At 54.2% G+C, this 22,625-nt stretch overlaps 2 protein-coding genes across 6 annotated transcripts in view; one reads left to right on the top strand and one right to left on the bottom strand.

Annotated features, from left to right (window-relative positions):
• Window positions 1-22,625, top strand: part of DOCK6 (dedicator of cytokinesis 6) — a 63,628-nt gene that overhangs the window by 19,117 nt on the left and 21,886 nt on the right. For 2 of the 5 annotated variants that reach the window (XM_034946034.3, XM_063599881.1), the window contains 21 exons: window positions 344-424; window positions 516-669; window positions 841-968; window positions 1,074-1,167; window positions 2,015-2,177; window positions 5,921-6,038; window positions 6,110-6,180; window positions 6,446-6,584; window positions 6,668-6,769; window positions 7,346-7,432; window positions 7,648-7,879; window positions 8,468-8,629; window positions 10,876-11,039; window positions 12,073-12,177; window positions 14,981-15,073; window positions 15,336-15,431; window positions 16,842-16,982; window positions 21,220-21,333; window positions 21,421-21,591; window positions 22,081-22,220; window positions 22,309-22,478. In XM_034946034.3, the coding sequence (XP_034801925.3) occupies window positions 344-424; window positions 516-669; window positions 841-968; window positions 1,074-1,167; window positions 2,015-2,177; window positions 5,921-6,038; window positions 6,110-6,180; window positions 6,446-6,584; window positions 6,668-6,769; window positions 7,346-7,432; window positions 7,648-7,879; window positions 8,468-8,629; window positions 10,876-11,039; window positions 12,073-12,177; window positions 14,981-15,073; window positions 15,336-15,431; window positions 16,842-16,982; window positions 21,220-21,333; window positions 21,421-21,591; window positions 22,081-22,220; window positions 22,309-22,478 (2,725 nt within the window). The remainder of the gene's footprint in view (window positions 1-343; window positions 425-515; window positions 670-840; window positions 969-1,073; window positions 1,168-2,014; window positions 2,178-5,920; window positions 6,039-6,109; window positions 6,181-6,445; window positions 6,585-6,667; window positions 6,770-7,345; window positions 7,433-7,647; window positions 7,880-8,467; window positions 8,630-10,875; window positions 11,040-12,072; window positions 12,178-14,980; window positions 15,074-15,335; window positions 15,432-16,841; window positions 16,983-21,219; window positions 21,334-21,420; window positions 21,592-22,080; window positions 22,221-22,308; window positions 22,479-22,625) is intronic. The other 3 variants (XM_034946035.4, XM_034946036.3, XM_034946037.3) reach the window with 3 other exon arrangements.
• ANGPTL8 (angiopoietin like 8) lies at window positions 2,236-16,943 on the bottom strand. Its single transcript, XM_057300718.2, has 4 exons — window positions 16,831-16,943; window positions 3,929-4,090; window positions 2,668-2,777; window positions 2,236-2,562 (listed from the first exon to the last, which is right to left on the bottom strand). The coding sequence occupies exons 2-4, from the start codon at window positions 4,088-4,090 to the stop codon at window positions 2,535-2,537; spliced, it is 300 nt and encodes a 99-aa protein (XP_057156701.1). The 5' UTR covers window positions 16,831-16,943; the 3' UTR covers window positions 2,236-2,534.

The following is a 22,625-nucleotide window of genomic DNA, read 5'->3' as shown; positions in this document are numbered from 1 at the left end:
GCCTAGGCAACATAGCGAGACCCCTGTCTCTATATAATACACACATACATACATACATACATAAATGTAAATAAATAAGTAAATTTAGGGAAAATATCACCAGCTAAAGGTAGGCTTGGAGTTTAGGGGTAGATCTGAAGAATGGGAGGGAGTAGCCACCAGGCAGGCCAACACTAACCCTTGATCCCAAGGACAGCGGGAGCCATGGGAGGTGTTGGAGCAAAGGCCTTCATATGATAGGAGTGTCCGAGGGCCCATGAGGGGTCCAGGAGGCTGGGGAGCCAGCACGGGGGAACAGAGCGTTCGGGCAGCGCCTAACTGGATTCATTCATCTGCCCCGCAGTTGGAGAAGGTGCTTCAGCAAGGGGACATCAGTGAGTGCTGTGAGCCTTACATGGTATTGAAAGAAGTGGACACAGCCAAGGTAAGCGTGTGGAGGCTGGACTAGGGGCAACAGATCCCTGACTCAGCAGGGCTAGGATGCTGAGCTGGCAGGGGACGGGGTCTCCCCATAGAACAAAGAGAAGCTAGAGAAGCTGCGCCTGGCGGCCGAGCAGTTCTGCACCCGCCTGGGCCGCTACCGCATGCCCTTCGCCTGGACGGCCGTGCACTTGGCCAACATCGTGAGCAGCGCTGGGCAGCCGGACCGGGACTCTGACTCGGAGGGCGGTGAGGAGGCGGGGCTAACAGGCTTGGGGCGGGGCTAAAGGGTGGTGCTGACAGGCCTGGGGCGGGGCTACGGGGCGAGGGGGTGCGCCCTCTGCTGGCCGAACTGTGCCGCCCCTGAGTCTCCCTGTTTCATCTTGGTCCCCCTTTTGTCATTGTCATTCCCTCCCCTAGAGCGCCGGCCAGCCTGGACAGACCGCCGCCGTCGGGGGCCCCAGGACCGGGCGAGTAGTGGGGACGACGCCTGCAGCTTCTCTGGCTTCCGTCCAGCCACGCTAACTGTCACAAACTTCTTTAAGCAGGTGTCCTACCCTGGGGCCAGGGACTCCCCCACTCCCCGCTGGCTGCATTAGCCCTGGGGACCCCTAGCCCCCTGGCCCAGGCTGACGGGAACGGGTCCCATGTAGGAGGCTGAGCGACTCAGTGACGAGGACCTCTTCAAGTTCCTGGCTGACATGAGGCGCCCGTCGTCCCTGCTGCGGCGACTACGTCCTGTGACTGGTGCGTGGCACACCCCATACACAAGAAGTATCACTCTCACTCAGCCACTCAACAAACCTACACTGAGAGCACCTACTGTGCCAGGGGCATCAGAGACCCAACGATGACCATGATAGACAAATCCCTGACCTCAGGGGCTGGCTACAGCTTCTAATGGGGACCATAGACAAGAAGCAGAATAAATAAGATGGATACAGCGTCAATAGGTGGTTAATGGCAGCGGGGCAGGCAGGGGTCCTGGGGGCAGAGTTGATCAAATGTAGGGGTAAGGCTGGGGTGCAGTGGCTTAAGTCTGTAACCCCAACACTTTGGGAGGCTGAGGCAGGAGGATGACTGAGCCCAGGAGCTCAAGACCAGCCTGGGGGCCAGGTGTGATGGCTCATACTTGTAATCCCAGCACTTTGGGAGGCCGAGGCAGGCAGATCACTTGAGGTCAGGAGTTTGAGACCAGCCTGGCCAACATGGTGAAATTCCATCTCTACTAAAAATACAAAAATTCACCAGGTGTGGTGGCACACACCTGTAATCCCAGCTACCTGGGAGGCTGAGGCAGGAGAATCACTTGAACTGGGGAGGCAGAGGTTGCAGTGAGCCAAGATCGCCCCACTGCACTCCAGCCTGAGCAACAGAGCGACTCCACTTAAAAAAAAGAAAAACAAAAACGAAAAAAAATTTAGGGTGACAGACAGCAGAGTTGAGGGCAATTTCTGGCCTTGGCGCCTGAGGGACACAGCCCCCAGTCCCCAGAGAACATCGTGGGAGAGTCTGCCCTGACTCCACAGCCCAGAAAGGGTGGGCTGGGCCAGGAGGCTCCCAGGCAGGTGCAAACCGGTTCTTCCCTTCCCAGCCCAGCTCAAGATCGACATTTCTCCGGCTCCTGAAAATCCCCACTTCTGCCTCTCCCCTGAGCTGCTTCATATCAAGCCCTACCCGGACCCCAGGGGCCGGCCCACCAAGGAGATTCTGGAGTTCCCCGCCCGCGAAGTCTATGCCCCCCATACCAGCTACAGGTACGGCCTCTGGGGCCCAGCTGGGCACTTGAATGGGAGGTATTCATACATCATGCTGGGTGGGGTCTCCCTAAGCCGAGGACACACACGGACACCCTGGGTGAGATGCCACGACTCTGCTTTAATGAGGGATGTGTAGGCATGAAAGGGTACACGTCCTTCCTCCACCCCTCCCCAATGGGGCTATATCCTCTGCCTTTGTCCCCGCCTGCGTCTGTCTCTGCTCTGTGCTCAGAAGTGGGGCCCGGCGCCCTGGCTGATCCCAGTGAACAGGCAGCTCCTCCCTGCACACGGGCCTCACGGGGCGGGGAAGTGCTCCTTGCAGCATGATTGGTCCTCAGTTCCATCCAGGCAGATTCAGGCTGGGAGCGCCGCTGTGTGGAGTCTGGGGAGGGAGATGTGGCTCAGCCCAGGTGAGGGGGCCCCTTTCCAGCTGCCCTGTGCGCCCCCCATCCAACTGCCCTGCCTGCCAAACCCCTGCCAGGCTCACCTCTCCTGGATCTGTCGCAGCCGATGCTGCTGTGCCACCATCTCCCGCCTCTGCCGCTGCACGTGGCCTGTGAGGGCCCATAGGATGTGGCTCTGCTTGTCAGCGTGAGCCTGTAGGGGTCAGAATGGAAACCTCAGCCGACAGCCACCTCACCTCCCATCCCCTGACCCTCTGCCCCAGCCCCCCATTGTATCTATGTGACCCAGCAAGTCAACAATGCTCTTTGGCCTCAGTTTCCCCATCTGTAAAATGGGGATAAAATAGGACTCACTTCATGGGGAGGTGATGAACATCCTATGGATTTTTTTTTTTTTTTTTTTGAGTCTCACTCTGTCACCCAGGCTGAGTGCAATGACACGATCTCAGCTCACTGCAACCTCCGCCTCCCAGGTTCAAGCGATTCTCCTACCTAAGCCTCCTGAGTAGCTGGGACTACAGGCATGTGCCACCACACCCAGCTAATTTTTTGTATTTTTAGTAGAGACGGGGTTTCACCATGTTGGCCAGGGTGGTCTCGAACTCCTGACCTTAAGTGTTCCACCCACCTTAGCTACCCAAAGTGCTGGGATTACAGGCGTGAGCCACCATGCCCGGCCATCATATGGATTATTAAAGGGCATAGAACAGTGCTGGGTACTTACTGGGTGCTCACGAAATGTTACCAGTTTCTCTAGTAGTAAGAATTTATTGGCCAGGTGTAGTGGCTCACACCTGTAATCCCAGCACTCTTTGAAACCGAGGCAGGCAGATCCCTTGAGGTCAGGAGTTCGAGACCAGTCTGGCCAACATGGTGAAATCCCATCTCTACTAAAAAATACAAAAATTAGCTGGTGCACCTGTAATTCCAGCTACTCGGGAGGCTGAGGCAGGAGAATCACTTGAACCTAGGAGGTGGAGGTTGCAGTGAGCCAAGATCACACCACTGCACTCCAGCCTGGGCAACAGTGAGACTCTGTCTCAAAAAAAAAAAAAAAAGAATTTATTGAGCACCAACTGTGTGCCCGCCCCATGCTGAATATTTTACCTGCATTGAGTACCTGGCCCTACTGTGAGATATCAGGTGTTGCCCTTATTTGCAACTGAGGCACACAAAAGGGAAACTGAGGCACACAAAAGGACTTGAGTTTTGTCTGGGGACATGCAGGGTAGAGGCCACAGAGCTGGGAGGCTGATCTGGGAGGTCTTTGGGACTCAAGGTGCAGAAGCGAGTTCTGGCCAGAAATCAGGGTCTCAGCCCACTAGGGTTGGGGGAGCTCCTTACCTTTAAGACCTCAAATTCTCGGTAGGCAGGGCCCAGCCAGGCGCTCCTCAGCTGGACTTCTAGCCGCCGCACGCTGTCCCGTAGCACCTTCTGTGCCTGGGCCACCTCCCCCAGCACCTCAGCTGTGGCCTCTGCCTGCAGCTGCAGAATATCCTCCTCCATCTGCTTAATAAACAGTGGGTCACTAGTAGGATGACCAACTCATCTTTGTGTACCTAAGGACTTGCCTGAGTTTATCGCTGAAAATCTTGTATCCCAGGAATCCCTTCAGTCCTGGGCAAACCAGGATGGTTGGTTACCCTAGACACGAACTCCTCTTCGGACTCCTGGCCACCCTACAGTGTCGCAGCTACGGTGCCCACCTGAGTCTCCAACAGGCTTGCCCGAAGTTCCTGGGCTGCATCCCGGCCCCGGCTGACCTCCTGCCCCAGGAGTTCTATTGTGCGGCCATAGAGACCCAGGCTGTTCCTGGCCTTTGTCAGCCGTCCCTCCGTGGTCCTGTACACACCGTTGAGGGCCTGGCCCAGCTGCAGGGTCCCGTGGAAGAGCAGGGTCAGCTCCTCATGCTGTGCCAGTTCTGGGCCGCCCATGGGGGCCGCTGAGGCAGGCCGGGTCACCATTGCTAGGGCCCACAGCAGGCACAGAGCAGGCACTGGCATGACTGAGGGTCTCAGTGTGTAGCCACAGCACTGTCACTGAAGCCTTTTATGCCTCACACCCCCACTGATCCCCAGTCAATCGTTAACTGGCCAACCTGGTGCCCCGCATTGCACAAGGGCCTGGCGGTGGTGCGATAGTTGCATCAGGCGAATGTCCGGCTAGGCCACGCCGGGATCACGCTTCCTGGGGCTCAGGGCCAGGTGTGGGTGGGGGGCATTGGGAGAGGACAGGCCCCAGACCCTGCTGGGAGTTCCTGAGACTCACCATGCTGAGCCTGTTTCTCCATCTATGAATAGGCATCGCAATTATGACGGTAATAACAGTAAAGATTTTATAAGCATTGATGGTTTGCCCTGAGCTGTTTGACCTGCCATTACAATATCTGCTCTTTTTCCCCTCCCACACACTTGCCACGTGGGGGCTTTTATTGGTCTGGTTAGTATCCAAGGGGGCAGGTGCAGGTGGCAGAGACTCTCCCAAGGTCACACAGCCTGATCTCCAAGACCTGCATATGCCCAGATCACCACTGACTGCCATTTTACTCCCTGGGTGATTGTGCAAGTACCTCAGTTTCCCTGCTTGTAAAATGGCGGTGATGTTAGTCCTGCCTCATGAGCTACTTGTGAGAAGTAAATGAGTTATTTCATGTTGAGTGCTTAGAACAGAGCCTGGCACACAGTAGGCATGATTATTTCATTGTTGTAGTAATAGTGTTTGGTGCAATTATTGTCATTGTTGTTATTTATCATCATCAGTATCATTACAAAGGCTCAGCTGGAAGGCCTGAAGTGCCCATTATACACATAGGGAAACTGAGGCCCAGAGAGGGTCAAGGCTTGCACAGAGTTGCCCCTGGGGGAAGGAGGCATGACTCGGACTCTGGCCTCAGTTTCCCCACCTGAGAAATAGGCCACATAACTCTAGTGACCTCCTGGGGGAAGGGCAGTCAGGCCCTTGGGTGGGGCTTAGGCTTGACCACTGGCCACCTGAGGTACCTTGGAACTCTGGCCCTGAGTGCCTCGCTATTCTCTGCCTTCTGTGTGTCACTGTGCCCCATGAGTGCCTCCAATGTCCTTCTGTATTCCCACCCTCTACCACACTGTTCCCAATCTGTGTTTTTAGGGTGCTCGTTTGTCCCCCACCCTCTGCCTTCTGTCCTGTCTCCTGACTGATACCTGTATTACCTCTCGCTGGGCCCTCAATGCCCCAGCCTCATGACCTACTCTTCCTGGACTGTCTGTGCTCCCAGCCAGCCTTGTCCCATCACCCCAGCCTTGTATGTGCACCTTCAGGGCCCCTGTCCCTCTGACACCCCCATCCTGCCCCCCACAGGAACCTGCTGTACGTGTACCCGCACAGCCTCAACTTTAGCAGCCGCCAGGGCTCCGTGCGCAACCTTGCCGTGCGAGTGCAGTACATGACAGGCGAGGACCCCAGCCAGGCTCTGCCGGTCAGTGGCTGTGCCCCAGGGAAGGGGGGTAGGGCATCCCCCATGGGTCCCTCATGAATCCACTCTCCCAGGTCATCTTTGGCAAGTCCAGCTGCAGTGAATTTACCCGCGAGGCCTTCACACCGGTGGTCTACCATAACAAGTATGTAGGGGGACACGTGAGGAACTTGGGGGCACTCATGGGGGTAGGAGGATGTCCCTTATATATACACATAAGGCAGCATCGATGGGAAGATGGGGGACAGGAAGAAGAGAGGTAGAGGCTCCCAGAGTGCTAATGAGGGAAGCTGGGGCAGACAGCAGAGACAGTGGGGCCTAGCAGCAATGAGGGCGTGGCATGGCAGAGGTGATGGGGCAGACAGTGGGGACCCCAGCCCCCAGCAGATCCCCCAGCCCGATTCTGCCAGGTCCCCCGAGTTCTACGAGGAGTTCAAGCTGCATCTTCCAGCCTGCGTGACAGAGAACCATCACCTGCTGTTCACCTTCTACCATGTCAGCTGCCAGCCCCGGCCGGGCACTGCCCTGGAGACACCCGTGGGCTTTACTGTGAGCCGTCCCCTCCCTCCCTCCCCCTGAGCCCTCCTCATCCCCCAACCTGGCCGCAGACCTGACCTCCAGCCTCTCCCCAGTGGATCCCACTGCTGCAGCACGGGCGCCTGAGGACCGGCCCCTTCTGTCTCCCAGTGTCTGTGGACCAGCCGCCGCCCAGCTATTCCGTGCTCACACCCGACGTATGTGCCCTGGAGCTCCTGCCTGCCAATGCACTGTCCCCAGAAGCACTCCCGAGTCACCTGCCTTCCTTCCTGTCAATCCTGGGAGGCTTGTTATCCTCTACTGGTGCCTCCAGGGCCCCTGTGTAGCTCATTATCCCCCTATTAATGCCTCTCTGTGTCCTACATGTCCTCCCCAAAGATTCCCATTGCCTCTCTGCTCCATTCCCACTTTAGCGACCCTGACTGCCTTCCTGATCACTGTCCCCTGCCCTCGTAGTACCTTATCATTCCCCATGAATGCACCATCGTTAATGACCCTAGGCCTCAAATCCTCCTATCCTGTTTCCTGACCTACTCAATGAATATTCATTCACCCTGTGTCTCCATTCTCTGCCCCCCTCTTGGCATGTGGATTTCCAGCCTGCCCAGTGGACCCTCTCAGTCTACTGGGACCAGGGCTGGGGGCAGGGTGCTTGGCTGCACCCCCAGACCGGGCTACACTCACGCTGCAGTGTCGCAATGGCTGGGGCCGCTGGGTGACCTGATCAGTCGGGGAGGGCTGACCAGTGCCCACCTGGTGCCTCCCTCCCACAGGTGGCGCTTCCGGGCATGCGCTGGGTGGACGGTCACAAGGGTGTGTTCAGTGTGGAGCTCACGGCCGTGTCCTCTGTGCACCCCCAGGTACGGGGTGGGGCGGGAACCAAGAGTCCCGCCCTGCTCCCCTCTTGCCTGCCCTAGGATTGAGTAACAGTTGCCGATGGCCGGGGAGGTCTGGCCTCAGGCCTTGGACGTGACTTTGGTCAGCTGGACCCAGCTTTAAGGGAAGCTGCTGATTCAGGCAGGGGTGGTCTTCATCCCCTGAGGCCCCACCCTGCTCACTCCACATCCCTACCCAGGACCCCTACCTGGACAAGTTCTTCACCCTGGTGCACGTCCTGGAGGAGGGAGCCTTCCCATTCCGGCTCAAGGACACTGTGCTGAGCGAGGGCAACGTGGAGCAGGAGCTGCGGGCCAGTCTTGCAGCACTGCGCCTGGCCAGCCCCGAACCCCTCGTGGCCTTCTCCCACCACGTGCTGGACAAGCTCGTGCGTCTGGTCATCAGGCCCCCGATCATCAGTGGCCAGATTGGTAAGCGAATGTGGCCTCAGACCTCAGTTTCCCCATCCACATGGCTCCTCAGTCCTGAGGTCCTGAGGGATCTTCTATAAGCCCATTTACCTCTCTGGCCATTTTTCTCATCTGAAAAATGACCTCCAGTCCCCTGCACCCAGAGAAGGTCTTCTGTGACCCTTTGGCTCGGGTGCAGCGGTTCACGCCTGTCATCCCAGCACTTTGGGAGGCCGAGGCGGGCAGATCACCTGAGGTCGAGAGTTCGAGACCAGCCTGACCAACATGGAGAAACCCCTTCTCTACTAAAAATACAAAATTAGCTGGGCGTGGTGGCGCATGCCTGTAACCCCAGCTACTCGGGAGGCTGAGGCAGGAGAATTGCTTGAACCTGGGAGGCGGAGGTGACAGTGAGCTGAGATCATGCCACTGGACTCCAGCCCGGGCAACAGAGCAAGACTCCATCTCAAAAAAAAAAAAAAAAAAAAAAATTTGTGACCCCTTAATGAGCACATGATCCCTCAAATCCTGATGTCTTTATATTTGGAAAGTGGGCGGGGAGGTGAGAGGCCTTGGGCCCTGGAACTTGGCCTCTGCTCTGCCCTGCAGTGAACCTGGGCCGTGGAGCCTTTGAAGCAATGGCCCATGTAGTCAGCCTTGTTCACCGGAGCCTGGAGGCAGCCCAGGATGCCCGCGGTCACTGCCCACAGCTGGCTGCCTACGTCCACTACGCCTTTCGCCTGCCTGGCACTGAGCCCAGCCTCCCGGATGGTGAGTTTGTAGAAATCCCTGGGAGACGAGAAATATCTGGGAGAAGAGGCTGGGTGCAGTGGCTCACGCCTGTAATCCCAGGACTTTGGGAGGCCGAGCTGGATGGATCATTTGAGGTCAGGAGTTCGAGATCAACTTGGCCAGCATGATGAAACCCTGTCTCTACTAAAAATACAAAAATTAGCTGGGGCCAGGCATGGTGGCTAATGCCTATAATCCCAGCACTTTAGGAGGCCAAGGCAGGGGGAATCACTTGAGGGGGTCAGGAGTTCAAGACCAGCCTGGCCAACATGGTGAAACCCCGTCTCTACTAAAAATACAAAAATTAGCCAGGCATGGTGGTAGGTGCCTGTAATCCCAGCTACTAGGGAGGCTGAATCATTTGAACCCAGGAGGCAGAGGTTGCAGTGAGCCAAGGTCATGCCACCGCACTCCAGCCTGGGTGACAGAATGAAACTCCATCTCAAAAAACAAAAACAAAAACAAAAATTAGCCAGGTGTGGTGGCACATGCCTGTAGCCCCAGCTACTCAGGAGGCTGAGGCAGAAGAATCACTTGAACCCGGGAAATGGAGATTGCAGTGAGCTGAGATCACGCCACTGCACTCCAGTCTGGGCAACAGAGCAAGACCCTGTTTCAAAAAAAAAAAAAAAAAATAAGAAAGAAAGATCTGGGAGAAGAGCATCCAGGTAGTGAGAATAGCATGTGCAAAGGCCCTGAGGCCTCACAGGCCTTGGCTGGTGTGAGCAACTTGCAAGAGAGATAATGTCTTGCCCACTTTTGCCCCATCCCTGGGGTGTGGCTTCTGTGTGCTTGGCTGGAAAACGATTCAGATAGTCAGCAAGCCTCTTCAGTAGCTTGGAGCGGAGACTGAAGCTGAGCTGCCTAGATGTGAATCCTGGCCCTGCCACCTACAGTCTCTGTGACCTTGGGCAAGTGACGTCACTTCTCTGAGCCTGTTTTTCCTTTTGTAAAACAGGGATAATAATAGTACCCACCTCATGGGGGCACTGGTAATAGTAAGTGACATAGTAATCCACACAAAATGGTTAGCACATAGTGAACCCTCAATAGAGTTGGATTTTTTTTTTTTTAATTTGCCAAATAAACACCAATCCCTATGTGTCAGGCATTATTCTCAGGGTTTTTTTCTTTTTTCTTCTTTTTTTTTTTTTCTTTTTTTTAAGAGTCAGGGTCAGCCAGGCATGGTGGCTCACAGCTGTAATCCCAGAACTTTGGGAGGCTGAGGCAAGTGGATCACCTGAGATCAGGAGTTTGAGACCAGCCTGTCTCAAAAAATAAAATAGGCCAGGCACAGTGGCTCACGCCTGTAATCCCAACACTTTGGGAGGCTGAGTCAGGCAGATGACAAGGTCAACAGATCGAGACCATCCTGGCCAACATGGTGAAACCCCGTTTCTACTAAAAATGCAAAAATTAGCTGGGCATGGTGGCTCACGAATGTAGTCCCAGCTACTTGGGAGGCTGAGGCAAGAGAATCACACGAACCCAGGAGATGGAGGTTGCAGTGAGCCAAGATCTCCCCACTGCACTCCAGCCTGGCGACAGAGCAAGACTCCGTCTCATAAAAAAAAAAAAAAAAAAAAAAAATTAGCTGAGCATGCTGGTGCGTGCTTGTAATCCTAGCTACTCAGGAGGCTGAGGCAAGAGAATTGCTTAAACCTGGGAGGCAGAGGTTGCAGTGAGCTGAGATCGTGCCATTGCACTCCAGCTTGGGCAACAAGAGTGAAACTCTCTAAGAAAAAAAAAAAAAAGTCAGGGTCTTATTCTGTCGGCCAGGCTAGAGTGCAGTGTCACGATCATAACTCACTGCTGCCTTAAACTCCTGGGCTCAAGTAATCCTGTTGCCTCAGCCTCTCCAAGTAACTGGAACCACAGGCGCACACTGCCATGCGCGGCTAATTTTTTCATTAATTTTTTTGTAGGGACAGAGTCTTGCTATGTTGGCTGGGCTGGGCTTGAACTCTTGGGCTCAAGTGATCCTCCTGGCTCGCCCTCCCAAAGTGCTGGGATTATAGGCATGAGCCACTGTACCTGGCCTATTCTCAGTTTTTCAGTGCCCCCCCAATCTCTGTGAGGCGGCAGCCATTATGACTATTTTATAGATGAGGAACTTAGAGGCTCAGAGAAGGAAAGTGATTTTGCAGAGATTAGCTGAGTAGGAAGGGACTGGGAGGCATCACATCAGGTGGGTGGGTGGTTGACCCTATTCACTCCATCCTCAGGGGCCCCTCCAGTGACAGTGCAGGCTGCCACACTGGCCCGTGGCTCGGGTCGCCCCGCAAGCCTCTACCTGGCGCGTTCCAAGAGCATCAGCAGCAGCAACCCTGACCTCGCCGTGGCCCCTGGCTCTGTGGATGACGAGGTTTCCCGCATCCTGGCCAGCAAGGTAGGGCAACGGGGGCCCTGGAATCTCCAGCCTCAGTGGTTGTGGTTGCCACGTGGGTGGGCGAAGAATCTTTGTTGATGAAGCATGGGAAACAACAGAGACGACAACGTGAATGAAGGCGTAACTCTGGGCAGCAGAGTTGGGCTGGGCTGTCACAGGTTGTGGGGTATGGATCAGACTTTGTGTTGAGCTCTGTACTCCATGACTGACCCGAGGATGGGTGGCAGAGCTTGGCGTGGCTGAACAAAGAGCAATATGTACCTAGTGTGGCAGGTGCATATACACATTCACCTTATGCATATACCTACACAGGTGCATATACACATTCACCCCATGCATATATGTACATGGGTGCATATACACATTCACCCCCCATGCATATACATACACAGGTGCATATACACATTCACCCCATGCATATATGTACATGGGTGCATATACACATTGACCCCCACATGCATATACCTACACAGGTACATAGGCACATTCACCCTATGCATATATGTACATGGGCACATATACGTGTTCACCCCATGCATGTGTGGACACAAGTGTGTATACACATTCACCCCATGCATATATGTACACAGGTGCATATACACATTCACCCCATGCATATACAGACACGGGTGCGTATACACATTACCCCATGCATATACAGACACGGGTGCGTATACACATTCACCGCATGCATATACTTACACAGGTGCATATACACAGTCATCCTGTGCCTGTATGTACCTGGGTCTGTATACACATTCACCTGATGCATATACGTGTACGGGTGTGTATACACATGCACCCCATGCACAGACTTACAGGGGTGTGTATGCATGCACCTGTGGACCCACATACACAAGTTATGTAAAGGCATGCACCCAATGGACCTATATACACGTGCACATTTTTCAGGATTGTGTGTAGGTGCACATGTGGGCACATGTATGGTCGAGAACCGTGTCCACACTTGGTATTTCATGCTGCTTTCCCTGTCCTCCACTGGGGATGCTACCACTTCTCCGTGTATCTCCAGGGCATCGATCGCTCACACTCCTGGGTGAATTCCGCTTATGCTCCAGGAGGCAGTAAGGCTGTGCTGCGGCGGGCGCCCCCTTATTGTGGGGCCGACCCCAGACAGGTGCCCTTCCTACCTGTCCCTGCACTCATGTGACACCACCTCAGCATGAGCTCCTCCCACCTTCCTGGCTGCATCTGACTAACCTAGGGGGTCTGCCTGAAGGAGGTGGCAGACCCCTCTCCTGCCTTTGTTTGGGGCTGTGAAGTCTGTGTTTAGGCATCACTGGGTCATCTTAACTGGCCTTTTGCTGCCACATAGGCCACAGTCTCAGATGGAGACAGAAGGCACAGGGGTAATATGCAAATAGCATGCAAATGAAGTGCAAATCCAGTCACCCATAACCTCACTGCCCTGCATGGCCTATTCACCTCCCTTTAATCCACCCCGATGATGGGACTCTCAAAGGGCTGGAATGGAACCTCTCGGCTCCCCTATCCCATTTTAGACAAAGAGCTCCCCTTACCCTGCCTCTTTCCAGGTACCTGGTGTAGGGGGACGCTTTGCCTCCAAACAGACCTGGGTTCAAGTCCTAGCTCTGCTATGAGCTCACCCCATGCTCTGAGCAATTGGATGCATCTTCCTGAGCCTCAGTTTCTTCATTTGTAAAATGGAGATAACACTCCAAATTTTCGGATGCAGTTTAGACTCAAAATATAGTGCTCCCCCAGCAGTCCTGAGCCTGTGCTTGAGTTAGGGCTGAGGGCACTGCAGTGGGATTTTGTTGGGATGATAGATTCTTGGTCTGGCCTTGACCCTGAGCTTCCAGCTAGTTGGGGAAATAGACCGGATCAAACAAATGCATAAGTATATGATCACACAGCGTGGAAAGGAAGCAAGTAGCAACCGAATACCAGCTTCCCTCTGGGTGGTCTTGGGGGCTTCTCCAGGGGAGTGACATCTTTTGCTGGGACCCGAAGGGTAAGATAGAGTCAGCTAGGGAAGGGTGGGTGGGTGTGGGTGTTCAGGAAGAGGGAAAGGCATGTACAAATATTGGGACCAAGGTCAGAGGACTGTACGCACAGAGAGGAGGCCACAGGGCTTGCTTCCTTACACACGTGGCCCTAGGGCCTATTCCAGCTCTGTGCCCATCACCAAGGTAACCTGTACCCTATGACAGGCCCAGGGGACTCCTAGCAGAACAAGCAGGGGGGCCTTTGGGCAGTCATTTCCTTGGATTGCTGGGAATCTGGAAATCAGGGTGACACTGAGGCTGGGCCTTTTCAATGGAAGGCCCTCACGGTGCACAGTGAGTTGCCAGGGCATGGCTGGGACTGGGGTAGCGGGAGAGCCCTCAAGTGTCAGAGTAGGTCCCAGGGTTGGGTCATCTCTGTCATCAGACCTCCTGTTCCTGCAAGCAGCCTCACCCCCTAACCAGCGAAGGAGGAAGCGAGAGCGGAGCTTGAACTCCTCTGCCTATACCCATTTCACAGATGGGGATACTGAGGCCCAAGCCAGGCTTGGGCAGGGCCAGGCCTGGAACCTTGGGCTCTCTCTGCTATTCCTGGCACCTCACCAACATCTCACCTCCTCTGTCCTTATCTTCCTGCCTTGTCTTTTTCCTCCTTCCCCATCTTGTGTTTAACCTCCTCTGTCCACACTCACCCTCCTCCACCTCTGCGTCCTCCTCTCTGTCCTCTAGACTCACTGACTCGGTCACACTCTACACCTCGTCTACACTCACCCTCACCTTCTCTGGCCACACACATTCTTGCTGTCTACACTGATTTCATCTCCTCTGCCTTCACCCCACACACCACGTACCCATTCCCAGCCTTCGTGTGTTCTCGGTCCCGTTCCATCCACACTCCTCCTGCCTGTTGTGGTTGCACTGCTGTCACTGGTCACTGGCGTACTGTGTTTTCATTGTTATTCTCACCTCCTCCATCACATTCTTTTTTTTTTGAGACGGAGTCTCGCTCTTATCACTCAGGCTGGAGTGCAATGGTGCAATCTCGGCTCACTGCAGGCTCTGCCTCCCAGGTTCAAGCAATTCTCCTGCCTCAACCTCCCAAGTAGCTGGAATTACAGGTGCCTGCCACCACACCCAGCTAATTTTTGTATTTTTAGTAGAGACGGGGTTTCACCATTCACCATGTTGACTAGGATGGTCTCGATCTCCTGACCTCGTGATCCACCTGCCTCGGCCTCCCAAAGTGCTAGGATTACAGCATCCTCCTTTTTTTTTTTTTTTTTTTTTTTTTTGAGATGGAGTCTTGCTCTGTCACCCAAGCTAGAGTGCAGTGGTACCATCACAGCTCACTGCAACCTCCAAGTCCCAGGGTCAAGCAATCCTCCTACTTTGGCCTCCTGAGCAGCTGGGACTACAGGCACACGCCACCAGGCCCAGCCATATATATATATTTTTGTTTGTTTGTTTGTTTGTTTGTTTTTGTCTTAGTAGAGTCAATGTCTGACTGTGTTGCCCAGGCTGGTCTTAAACTCCTGGGTTTGAGCAGTCTTCCTGCCCCAGCCTCCCAAAGTGCTGGGATAACAGGTATTGAGCCACCCCGCCCAGCCTCACGTTCTTCTCCCATACCCACACACCTTGATCTTGACTCACCCAGCTCTCTCCAGCGACTCTTTTATTTGTCCCTGCCTCCACTGCCCCGTCTACTCCCACAGCACCCTGGCCATTCCAACCAGCCTCCCCTCCCAACCCACGCCGGCCCATCTCTCTTTCTTGCCTGCCCCCATTGGCATCCATGGCCCTGGTCCATCCATGTGGAAGCATTTCTTTCTCTATATTCACACTAACCCACCTCTTTTCCCCATCCCTGTCTGTGTGGACACGTCTTTCCTCCAACCACGTACCCCTTCACCTCATCCACACTAACCTTCTCCTCGCCATCACATCCCATCATAGGCCATCGACCGCACCTCTAGCCGAGCCTCCTCCTACCTCGAGGGTTCCTCCTCGGCCCCACCAGCCACCCAGCTGAGACCCACTGTGCAGAAGGTAGTGGGGGGAGGGGCGGATGACTCTATTTTTGTCCTGGTCCCCAGCAAAGGGGTCCAGTGCTCCTCCCCCATCCAGAGTCCAGGGGGGTCTGGCGAGCCCAGGGAAAGGGCACTTCCACTCCTCTTGTCCCCCTCCTCCTGCCTGGCTCCTGCTGCACTAACCCCGAGCCCTCCAGCTGCATCTTCCCCTGGCATGTCTCCAGAGGGGGTACGGGAAGGGGTGGCACCTCGTACTCTGTGACCCCTGCCTCTGTCCCCAGCTGCTTCACGAGGAGCTGGCTCTGCAGTGGGTGGTCAGCAGCAGTGCCGTACGCGAGGCCATCCTCCAGCACGCCTGGTTCTTCTTCCAGCTCATGGTGAGACCCCCTCCTCCCTGCCTGGTGGCAAGAGACCCCCAGTGGAGCCCCTTCCTTTTTTAAAGAGAGAAGCCCCCTGGCCAGGCATAGTGGCTCACGCCTGTAATCCCAACACTTTGGGAGGCCGAGGCGGGCAGATCACGTGGTCAGGAGATCGAGACCATCCTGGCTAACACGGTGAAACCCCGTCTCTACTAAAAATACAAAAAAAAATTAGCCGGGCGTGGTGGCAGGTGCCTGTAGTCCCAGATACTTGGGAGGCTGAGGCAGAAGAATGGCGTGCACCCAGGAGGAGGAGCTTGCAGTGAGCCGAGATCATGCCACTGCACTCCAGCCTGGGCGACAGAGCGAGACTCTGTCTCAAAAAAAAAGAGAGAAGCCCCCTGAAATTGCACCTGAAATATTTGAAAAATAGCCCCAAGAGACCCCCCCCCCCCAACCTAGGGAGGTGAGAGGCACTTAAGGTGGTGTCTCCCTGGAGAGACTGTACCTGAAACCACCTTTAGAGAGAGCCTCCCTTCCCCATGAGACTCTTTAAGGAGAGAAACCATTAAGAGACCCTCACCTAGACAGGAGACCTCCATCCTGCAAGAGATTTTCCTGGATAGAGAGAGAAAGCTGTGGTCAGGCACAGTGGCTCACGCCTGTAATCCCAGCACTTTGGGAGGCTGAGGCGGGTGGATCACTTGAGGTCAGGAGTTTGAGACCAGCCTGGCCAACATGGTGAAACCCCATCTCTACTAAAAATACAAAAGTTAGCCGGGCGTAGTAGTGCGTGCCTGTAATCTCAGCTACATGGGAGACTGAGGCAGGAGAATCGCTTGAACCCAGTAGGCAGAGGTTGCAGTGAGTCAAGATTATGCCACTGCACACCAGCCTGGGTGACGGCAAGACTCCATCTCAAAAAAAAAAAAAAAGAGGGAAAGCTTTCTGATCAAGGTAAGACACATCCCTAAAACTCTTCAATAGGTTATTTGAAGCCTCCTTCCCAGGGCCTGCTGGCTGCATCCCCTCTGGGCCTCCAATAAAGCTCCCTTCAAATCCAGTGCCTCAAGCCCCACCCTTTGTCCCACCTCTGGACTTGCCCTGGGGAGACCCGCATAAGCCCCTTCCACATCCTCTCAGCCTTCCCACTCTCTACACTTTGCCTGGGATGCTCACAGGATCTGCCCACGGCTTTCTTAAGCCCCATCCATAGGTCACAAGCCCCACCCACATCCCTCAGGCCCCAGCTTCTACCTGCAGCTACAGGGCTCAAACCTACCTTCAGCCCACCTCCATTGCTAATAAAGCCCCGCCCCTCCTGTCAAGCCTCCTCCACCCACAGCCCTTCAAGCCCCACCCACAGCCCTTCAAGCCCCACCCACAGCCCTTCAAATCCCACCCACAGCCCTCTCACCTCACCCCCAGGTGAAGAGTATGGCGCTGCACCTGCTTCTTGGACAGCAACTAGACACACCCCGCAAGCTGCGCTTCCCCGGACGCTTCCTGGACGACATCACTGCCTTGGTGGGCTCTGTGGGCCTGGAGGTCATCACCCGTGTCCACAAGGTGAGAGATGCAGGGTCTCAATGTGGGAAGAAACCTGAGGGAGGACATAGAGCCAGCCAGGTGGTGGCGCCAATCCTGCCCAGTGCCTCCTGGCCGTAAGACCAGGAATCCACTTTGCTGGGTGGATCCGTTCATTCATTGTCTGTTTCTTAAGTGCCTGTGACGTGCACAGCCCTGTGCTGGGTGTAGCAATATAACAATAAACAAAACAGACCCAAATCCTTACCCTTGTGTAGCTTTTAAGGGGAGACTTGAAGAAAGTAAGGGATCATTCCATGCAATGTCTGGGGAAAGAGCATTCCAGGCAGGGGGGAATAGCAGGTGCAAAGGCCCTGAGGCAAGACCATGCTTGGGCTAACAGTAGAGCAGTAAGGATGGCTAGATTGTATTGAATGAGGAAGGAAATGAGGGTTAGTGGGAGCAGGGAAGTGACAAGGCAGATCCATTAACCCTTAGCACAGTCAGAGTATACAGCAAGTGCTCAATAAATGGATGTTGATGTTCTGAGACCCTGACAGTGGACTTGTTCAGGCCCTGGATTACCAATTCCAATGCCCTCGGGGGCTAGGCAGGCAATACTAATCATAATAGTAATAATATCGAGCATTTATTGAGCACTTACTGTATAAGCAATTTATATAGATCGCATCATTTTTCTGTTGTTGTTTTTTTTCTGAGACGGAGTTTCACTCTTGTTGTCCAGGCTGGAGTGCGATGGCGCAATCTTGGCTCACCACAACCTCCGCCTCCCAGGTTCAAGCGATTCTCCTGCCTCAGCCTCCCAAGTAGCTGGGATTACAGGCATGCACCACCACGCCCAGCTAATTTTGTATTTTCAGTAGAGACAGTGTTTCTCCATGTTGGCCTGGCTGGTCTGGAACTCCTAACCTCAGGTGATCTGCCCGCCTTGCCCTCCCAAAGTGCTGGGATTACGGGCGTGAGCCACCGCGCCCGGCCTTGGATCATATCATTAAATTCTCACAACAACTCATGAAGTTAGTATTATTGTTATCTCCATTTTACTGATGGGGAAACTGAGGCATCGAATGAATGAGTAGCTTAACCTTGTACCACGTGACTGAGAAGGGGCAGAATGAGGCTTTTGAATCTGAGCCGCCAGCTCCAGACCCCTCACTGTCAATACCAGTTTCAGTTGGGAAAGTGGGGCTTATGGTGGAGCAGAGGGCAGATGTCCCACCTAACAGGGGTGACCATCACTCAATCCAGCCAACAGAAACCCTGCAGGAATGTGGCTCAGCTATGTCCAGATTGGCTGTTTTGTTTTTTTTGGAGATAGGGTCTTGCTGTGTTGCCCAGGCTGGAGCGCAGTGGTGCAATCATAGTTCACGGCAGCCTTGACCTCCTGGGCTCAAGGGATCCTCCCTCCTCAGCCTCCCAAGTAGCTGTGACCAGAGGCACAAGCCAACATACTCGGCAATTTTTTTTTTTTTTTTTTTTTTTTTTTTTTAGTAGAGTCAGGGTCTCACTATGTTGCCCAGACTGGTCTCCAACTCCTGAGCTCAAGGGCTTCTCCCACTTTGGCTTCCCAAAGTGCCGGGATTACAAGCGTGAGCCACCATGCCTGGCCAGATTGTCTGGGGTTTTTTTGTGTGTGGTTTTGTTTTTGTTTTTTTATTTGTTTTTGTTTGAGACACGGTCTTGCTCTGTTCTCCAGACTAGAGTGTGGTGGTGTGATCATGGCTCACTGTAGCCTCAAACTCCTGGGCTGAAGCAATCCTCCCACCTCAGCCTCCAGAGTAGCTGGGGCTACAGGTGCGTGCTACCATACCCGCCTATTTTTGTGTGTGTGTGTGTGTAGAGATGGGGTCTTGCTATGTTCCCACGCCAGGAGATGGCCTGGTGTCTAAGGAGAAATGGGACCTCTGGATTTGCTGGGAACTTTCCAGATTTTTGAAATGGCGTTCTGGCCCAGGCCAACCCTTACACAATCACATGTGACCTCCAAGCTGGTCTCAAAGGTTCTGGCCTTGTCTCACTGGAGCCTTCCCAAAGACTGACATTCCCAGGGGCTGATCCAGATGGTGAGGAAACTACCCCAAGAAAGAGATCCAGAGAAGAACAATGCCCGTGATAATCCACTTTTTTTTTTGAGATGGAGTCTTGCTCTGTCCCCCAGGCTGGAGTGCAATGGCACGATCTCGGCTCACCGCAACCTCCGCCTCCCAGGTTCGAGCAATCCTCCTGCTTCAGCCTCCTGAGTAGCTGGGACTACAGGGGTGCGCCACCATGCCCGGCTAATTTTTTTTTTTTTTGAGACGGAGTCTCATTCTGTCGCCCAGGCGGGAGTGCAGTGGCGCAATCTCAGCTCACTGCAACCTCCTCCTCCTGGGTTCAAGCGATTCTCCTGGCTCAGCCTCCCAAGTAGCTGGGACTACAGGCGCCCGCCACCACCCCCGGCTAATTTTTTGTATTTTTAGTAGAGATGGGGTTTCACCATATTGGCCAGGCTGGTCTCAAACTCCTGACCCTGTGATCCACCCACCTCAGCCTCCTAAAGTGCTAGGATTACAGGCATGAGCCACCATGCCTGGCCGGGTTGCGGGGATTTGAGGGCCACTGAGGCTAACTTGTGAGGCCTCAGAGTGGCTCAAGAGAGTATGAGGGCAGAACGAATACCAGCTGGGCCTCGGGGCCACATCAGCCACCTCACTGTTCCCCGGACTTGCTAGTCACATCCTGCCTCAGGGCCTTTGCACTGACTGTTCCCTTAAGCCAGGATGCCATTCTCCCCATGGCTCTTTGGTATCCTTCAGTATCTCTGAAAATGTCATCCCCGTCTGTTAAGGTTGGTGAAAAGTAATTACAGGCCGGGCATGGTGGCTCACGCCTGTAATCCCAACACTTTGGGAGGCCGAGGAGGGTGGATCACCTGAGGTCAGGAGTTTGAGACCAGCCTTACCAACATGGTGAAACCCTGTCTCTACTAAAAACACAAAAGTTAGCCAGGTGTGGTGGTGCACACCTGTAATCCCAGCTACTCAGGAGGCTGAGGCAGGAGAATCGCTTGAACCCGGGAGGCAGAGGTTGCAGTGAGCCGAGATCGCGCCATTGCACTATAGCCTGGGCGACAGAGCAAGACTCCGTCTCAAAAAAAAAAAAAAGAAAGAAAGAAAGAAGTAATTACAGTTTTTGCCATTGAAAGTAATTGCAAAACTGCAATTACTTTTGCACCAATCTAATATTGTCTTTGAAGCACATAGAACTATCTGAAATTCTTGTTTATTTTGTGTCTCCCTGCCCCCGCCCCCCACACACACACTGGACTGAGTTGGACCCGCAGCAGGGATGGCATCTGCCTCATTCACAGGGTTTGGCACAGAGTAGATGCTCAGTAAAGCTCACATTAAATGGTGCTGAGAGGCCGGGTGCGGTATCTCACGCCTGTAATCCCAGCACTTTGGGAAGCCAAGGGAAGCAGATCACCTGAGGTTAGGAGTTCGAGACCAGCCTGACCAACATGGCAAAACCCCATCTCTACTAAAAATAAAAAAATTAGCCAGGCGTGGTGGTGGGTGTCTGTAATCCAAGCTACTGGGGAAGCTGAGGCAGGAGAATCGCTTGAACCCGGGAGACAGAAGTTGCAGTGAGCCGAGATTGTGCCACTGTACTCCAGCCTTAGTGACAGAGCAAGACTCCATCTCAAAAAATAAATTAATTAATTAATAAAAATAAAAATAAAAATAAATGATGCTAAGAGTCGATCAGTTAGGGCAGAGGCTAATTCGCTTCAACACAGTCACAAGTGATTTAAATAACCATAGCTTATTTCTGAGTATTAAGTAGGTTGTAGAGGCATCACTGTGTGGGCCTGGCCCTGGCAGTTCCCCGGCACCCACCTGCTTCTGCCATATAAGTGGCCACCTCACTTTCCCCTCAAATCCCATTGTCCAGAATTGGTCATGTGGTTCGACTGGAAGGGAGGCTGGGAAATATAGTCTCTCCCCAGCTCTGAACTCTGGACAGAGAGAGCGAGAGGATCTTGCAGGGAGTTAGCCCATATCTGCCTTGGTGTCTTAAGGAGCATGGGAGGGGAAGGCACCCTGAGGAGGACAACCAGGAAGTCCCAGAGTCACCACAGCCCACAGACAAAGGCTTTGGGGCAGTGATACAGCTCCTAGGGGTGGCAGATGATCTTGGTGAGAGCCAAGCCCCTGTCGGGTCTAAGGTTTGGGGAGGAGGTATGGGTGTGTGGGTTGACAGGCACCTGTGTCCCCAGGATGTGGAGCTGGCCGAGCACCTCAACGCCAGCCTGGCCTTCTTCCTCAGTGACCTTCTGTCCCTGGTGGACCGGGGCTTTGTCTTCAGCCTGGTCCGGGCCCACTACAAGCAGGTAGGAGTGGGCGTGGGCAGGGTGGGCATGGCATGGATGGAAGGCGGAGCAATGTTGACATCACTGATGGCCGCCCCTCTCCCGCAGGTGGCCACGCGGCTCCAGTCGTCCCCTAATCCAGCAGCCCTGCTGACCCTGCGCATGGAATTCACCCGCATCCTGTGCAGCCACGAGCACTACGTGACCCTCAACCTCCCCTGCTGCCCCCTGTCACCTCCAGCCTCGCCCTCCCCCTCTGTGTCCTCCACCACCTCCCAGGTGGGCTGGCTTCACTTCTGCCTCCCTCTCTTTGACCTACAACCTCTCACCTTCAGTCCATCTCCTATGGTTCCCTCATCTCTGTCCCTTTCACGGTGGACCACTGCCTAGGTGAACTAATCCCTTATGTTTGACTTTTGACTTCTGACCCTTCACCTCTCTTGTCATTCTCAGCAATTTCCCAGAAGGACTAACTTCTGATTTCTCTCCCCTAAATCCTAACTCCCAGCCCAGTGTTCCATCTGCTATTTCTCAGTCCTCTGACTTTTGACTCCATGCCCTGTTACATCACAGATGGGTTAATGTCAGCCCCTCACTTCTGGCCTTGAAACCCATACCCACTGTCACCTCCAGATGACTTAACATCAGTCTTTCATCTGTGGCTATTGGCACCGTGATTTCTGTCACCTCCAAGATGGCTTTAATGGTGACCTCCCACCTCTGACCCTTGACCACTGGCATCCCCCATTTTTCCCCCACTCTCTGCAGAGCTCCACCTTCTCCAGCCAAGCCCCAGACCCCAAGGTGACCAGCATGTTCGAACTGAGTGGACCATTCCGGCAGCAGCACTTCCTAGCTGGGCTCCTGCTGACGGAGCTGGCACTGGCCCTTGAACCTGAGGCTGAAGGGTGAGCAGAGCTCCTGTCTAGCCCCAGGACAGGTGGGACAGTCCAGGAGCCATGTCCACCCTGTCCTGAGCACCTCATTACCCCATAGGGCATTCCTGTTGCACAAGAAGGCCATCAGTGCTGTGCACAGCCTGCTATGTGGCCATGACACTGACCCCCGCTACGCCGAGGCCACTGTGAAGGCTCGTGTGGCCGAGCTGTACCTGCCACTGCTTTCGATTGCACGGGATACCTTGCCACGGCTGCATGACTTTGCTGGTCAGTGGGCCAGGGGAAGATGGGGTCACATGATCCAGGGACTTGGTCACAGAAGGCACAGGATAGCAAAGGTGGGAGAACACAGTCACTGGTATGAGTATAGACATTAGGATTAGCAGAGCAGGTTAAAGTGCTAGGACAGACTAC

Source organism: Pan paniscus, chromosome 20 (genome assembly GCF_029289425.2).
Source record: "Pan paniscus chromosome 20, NHGRI_mPanPan1-v2.0_pri, whole genome shotgun sequence".
Taxonomy (NCBI): Eukaryota; Metazoa; Chordata; class Mammalia; order Primates; family Hominidae; genus Pan; species Pan paniscus.
This window is presented reverse-complemented; position numbering and strand designations above follow the sequence as displayed.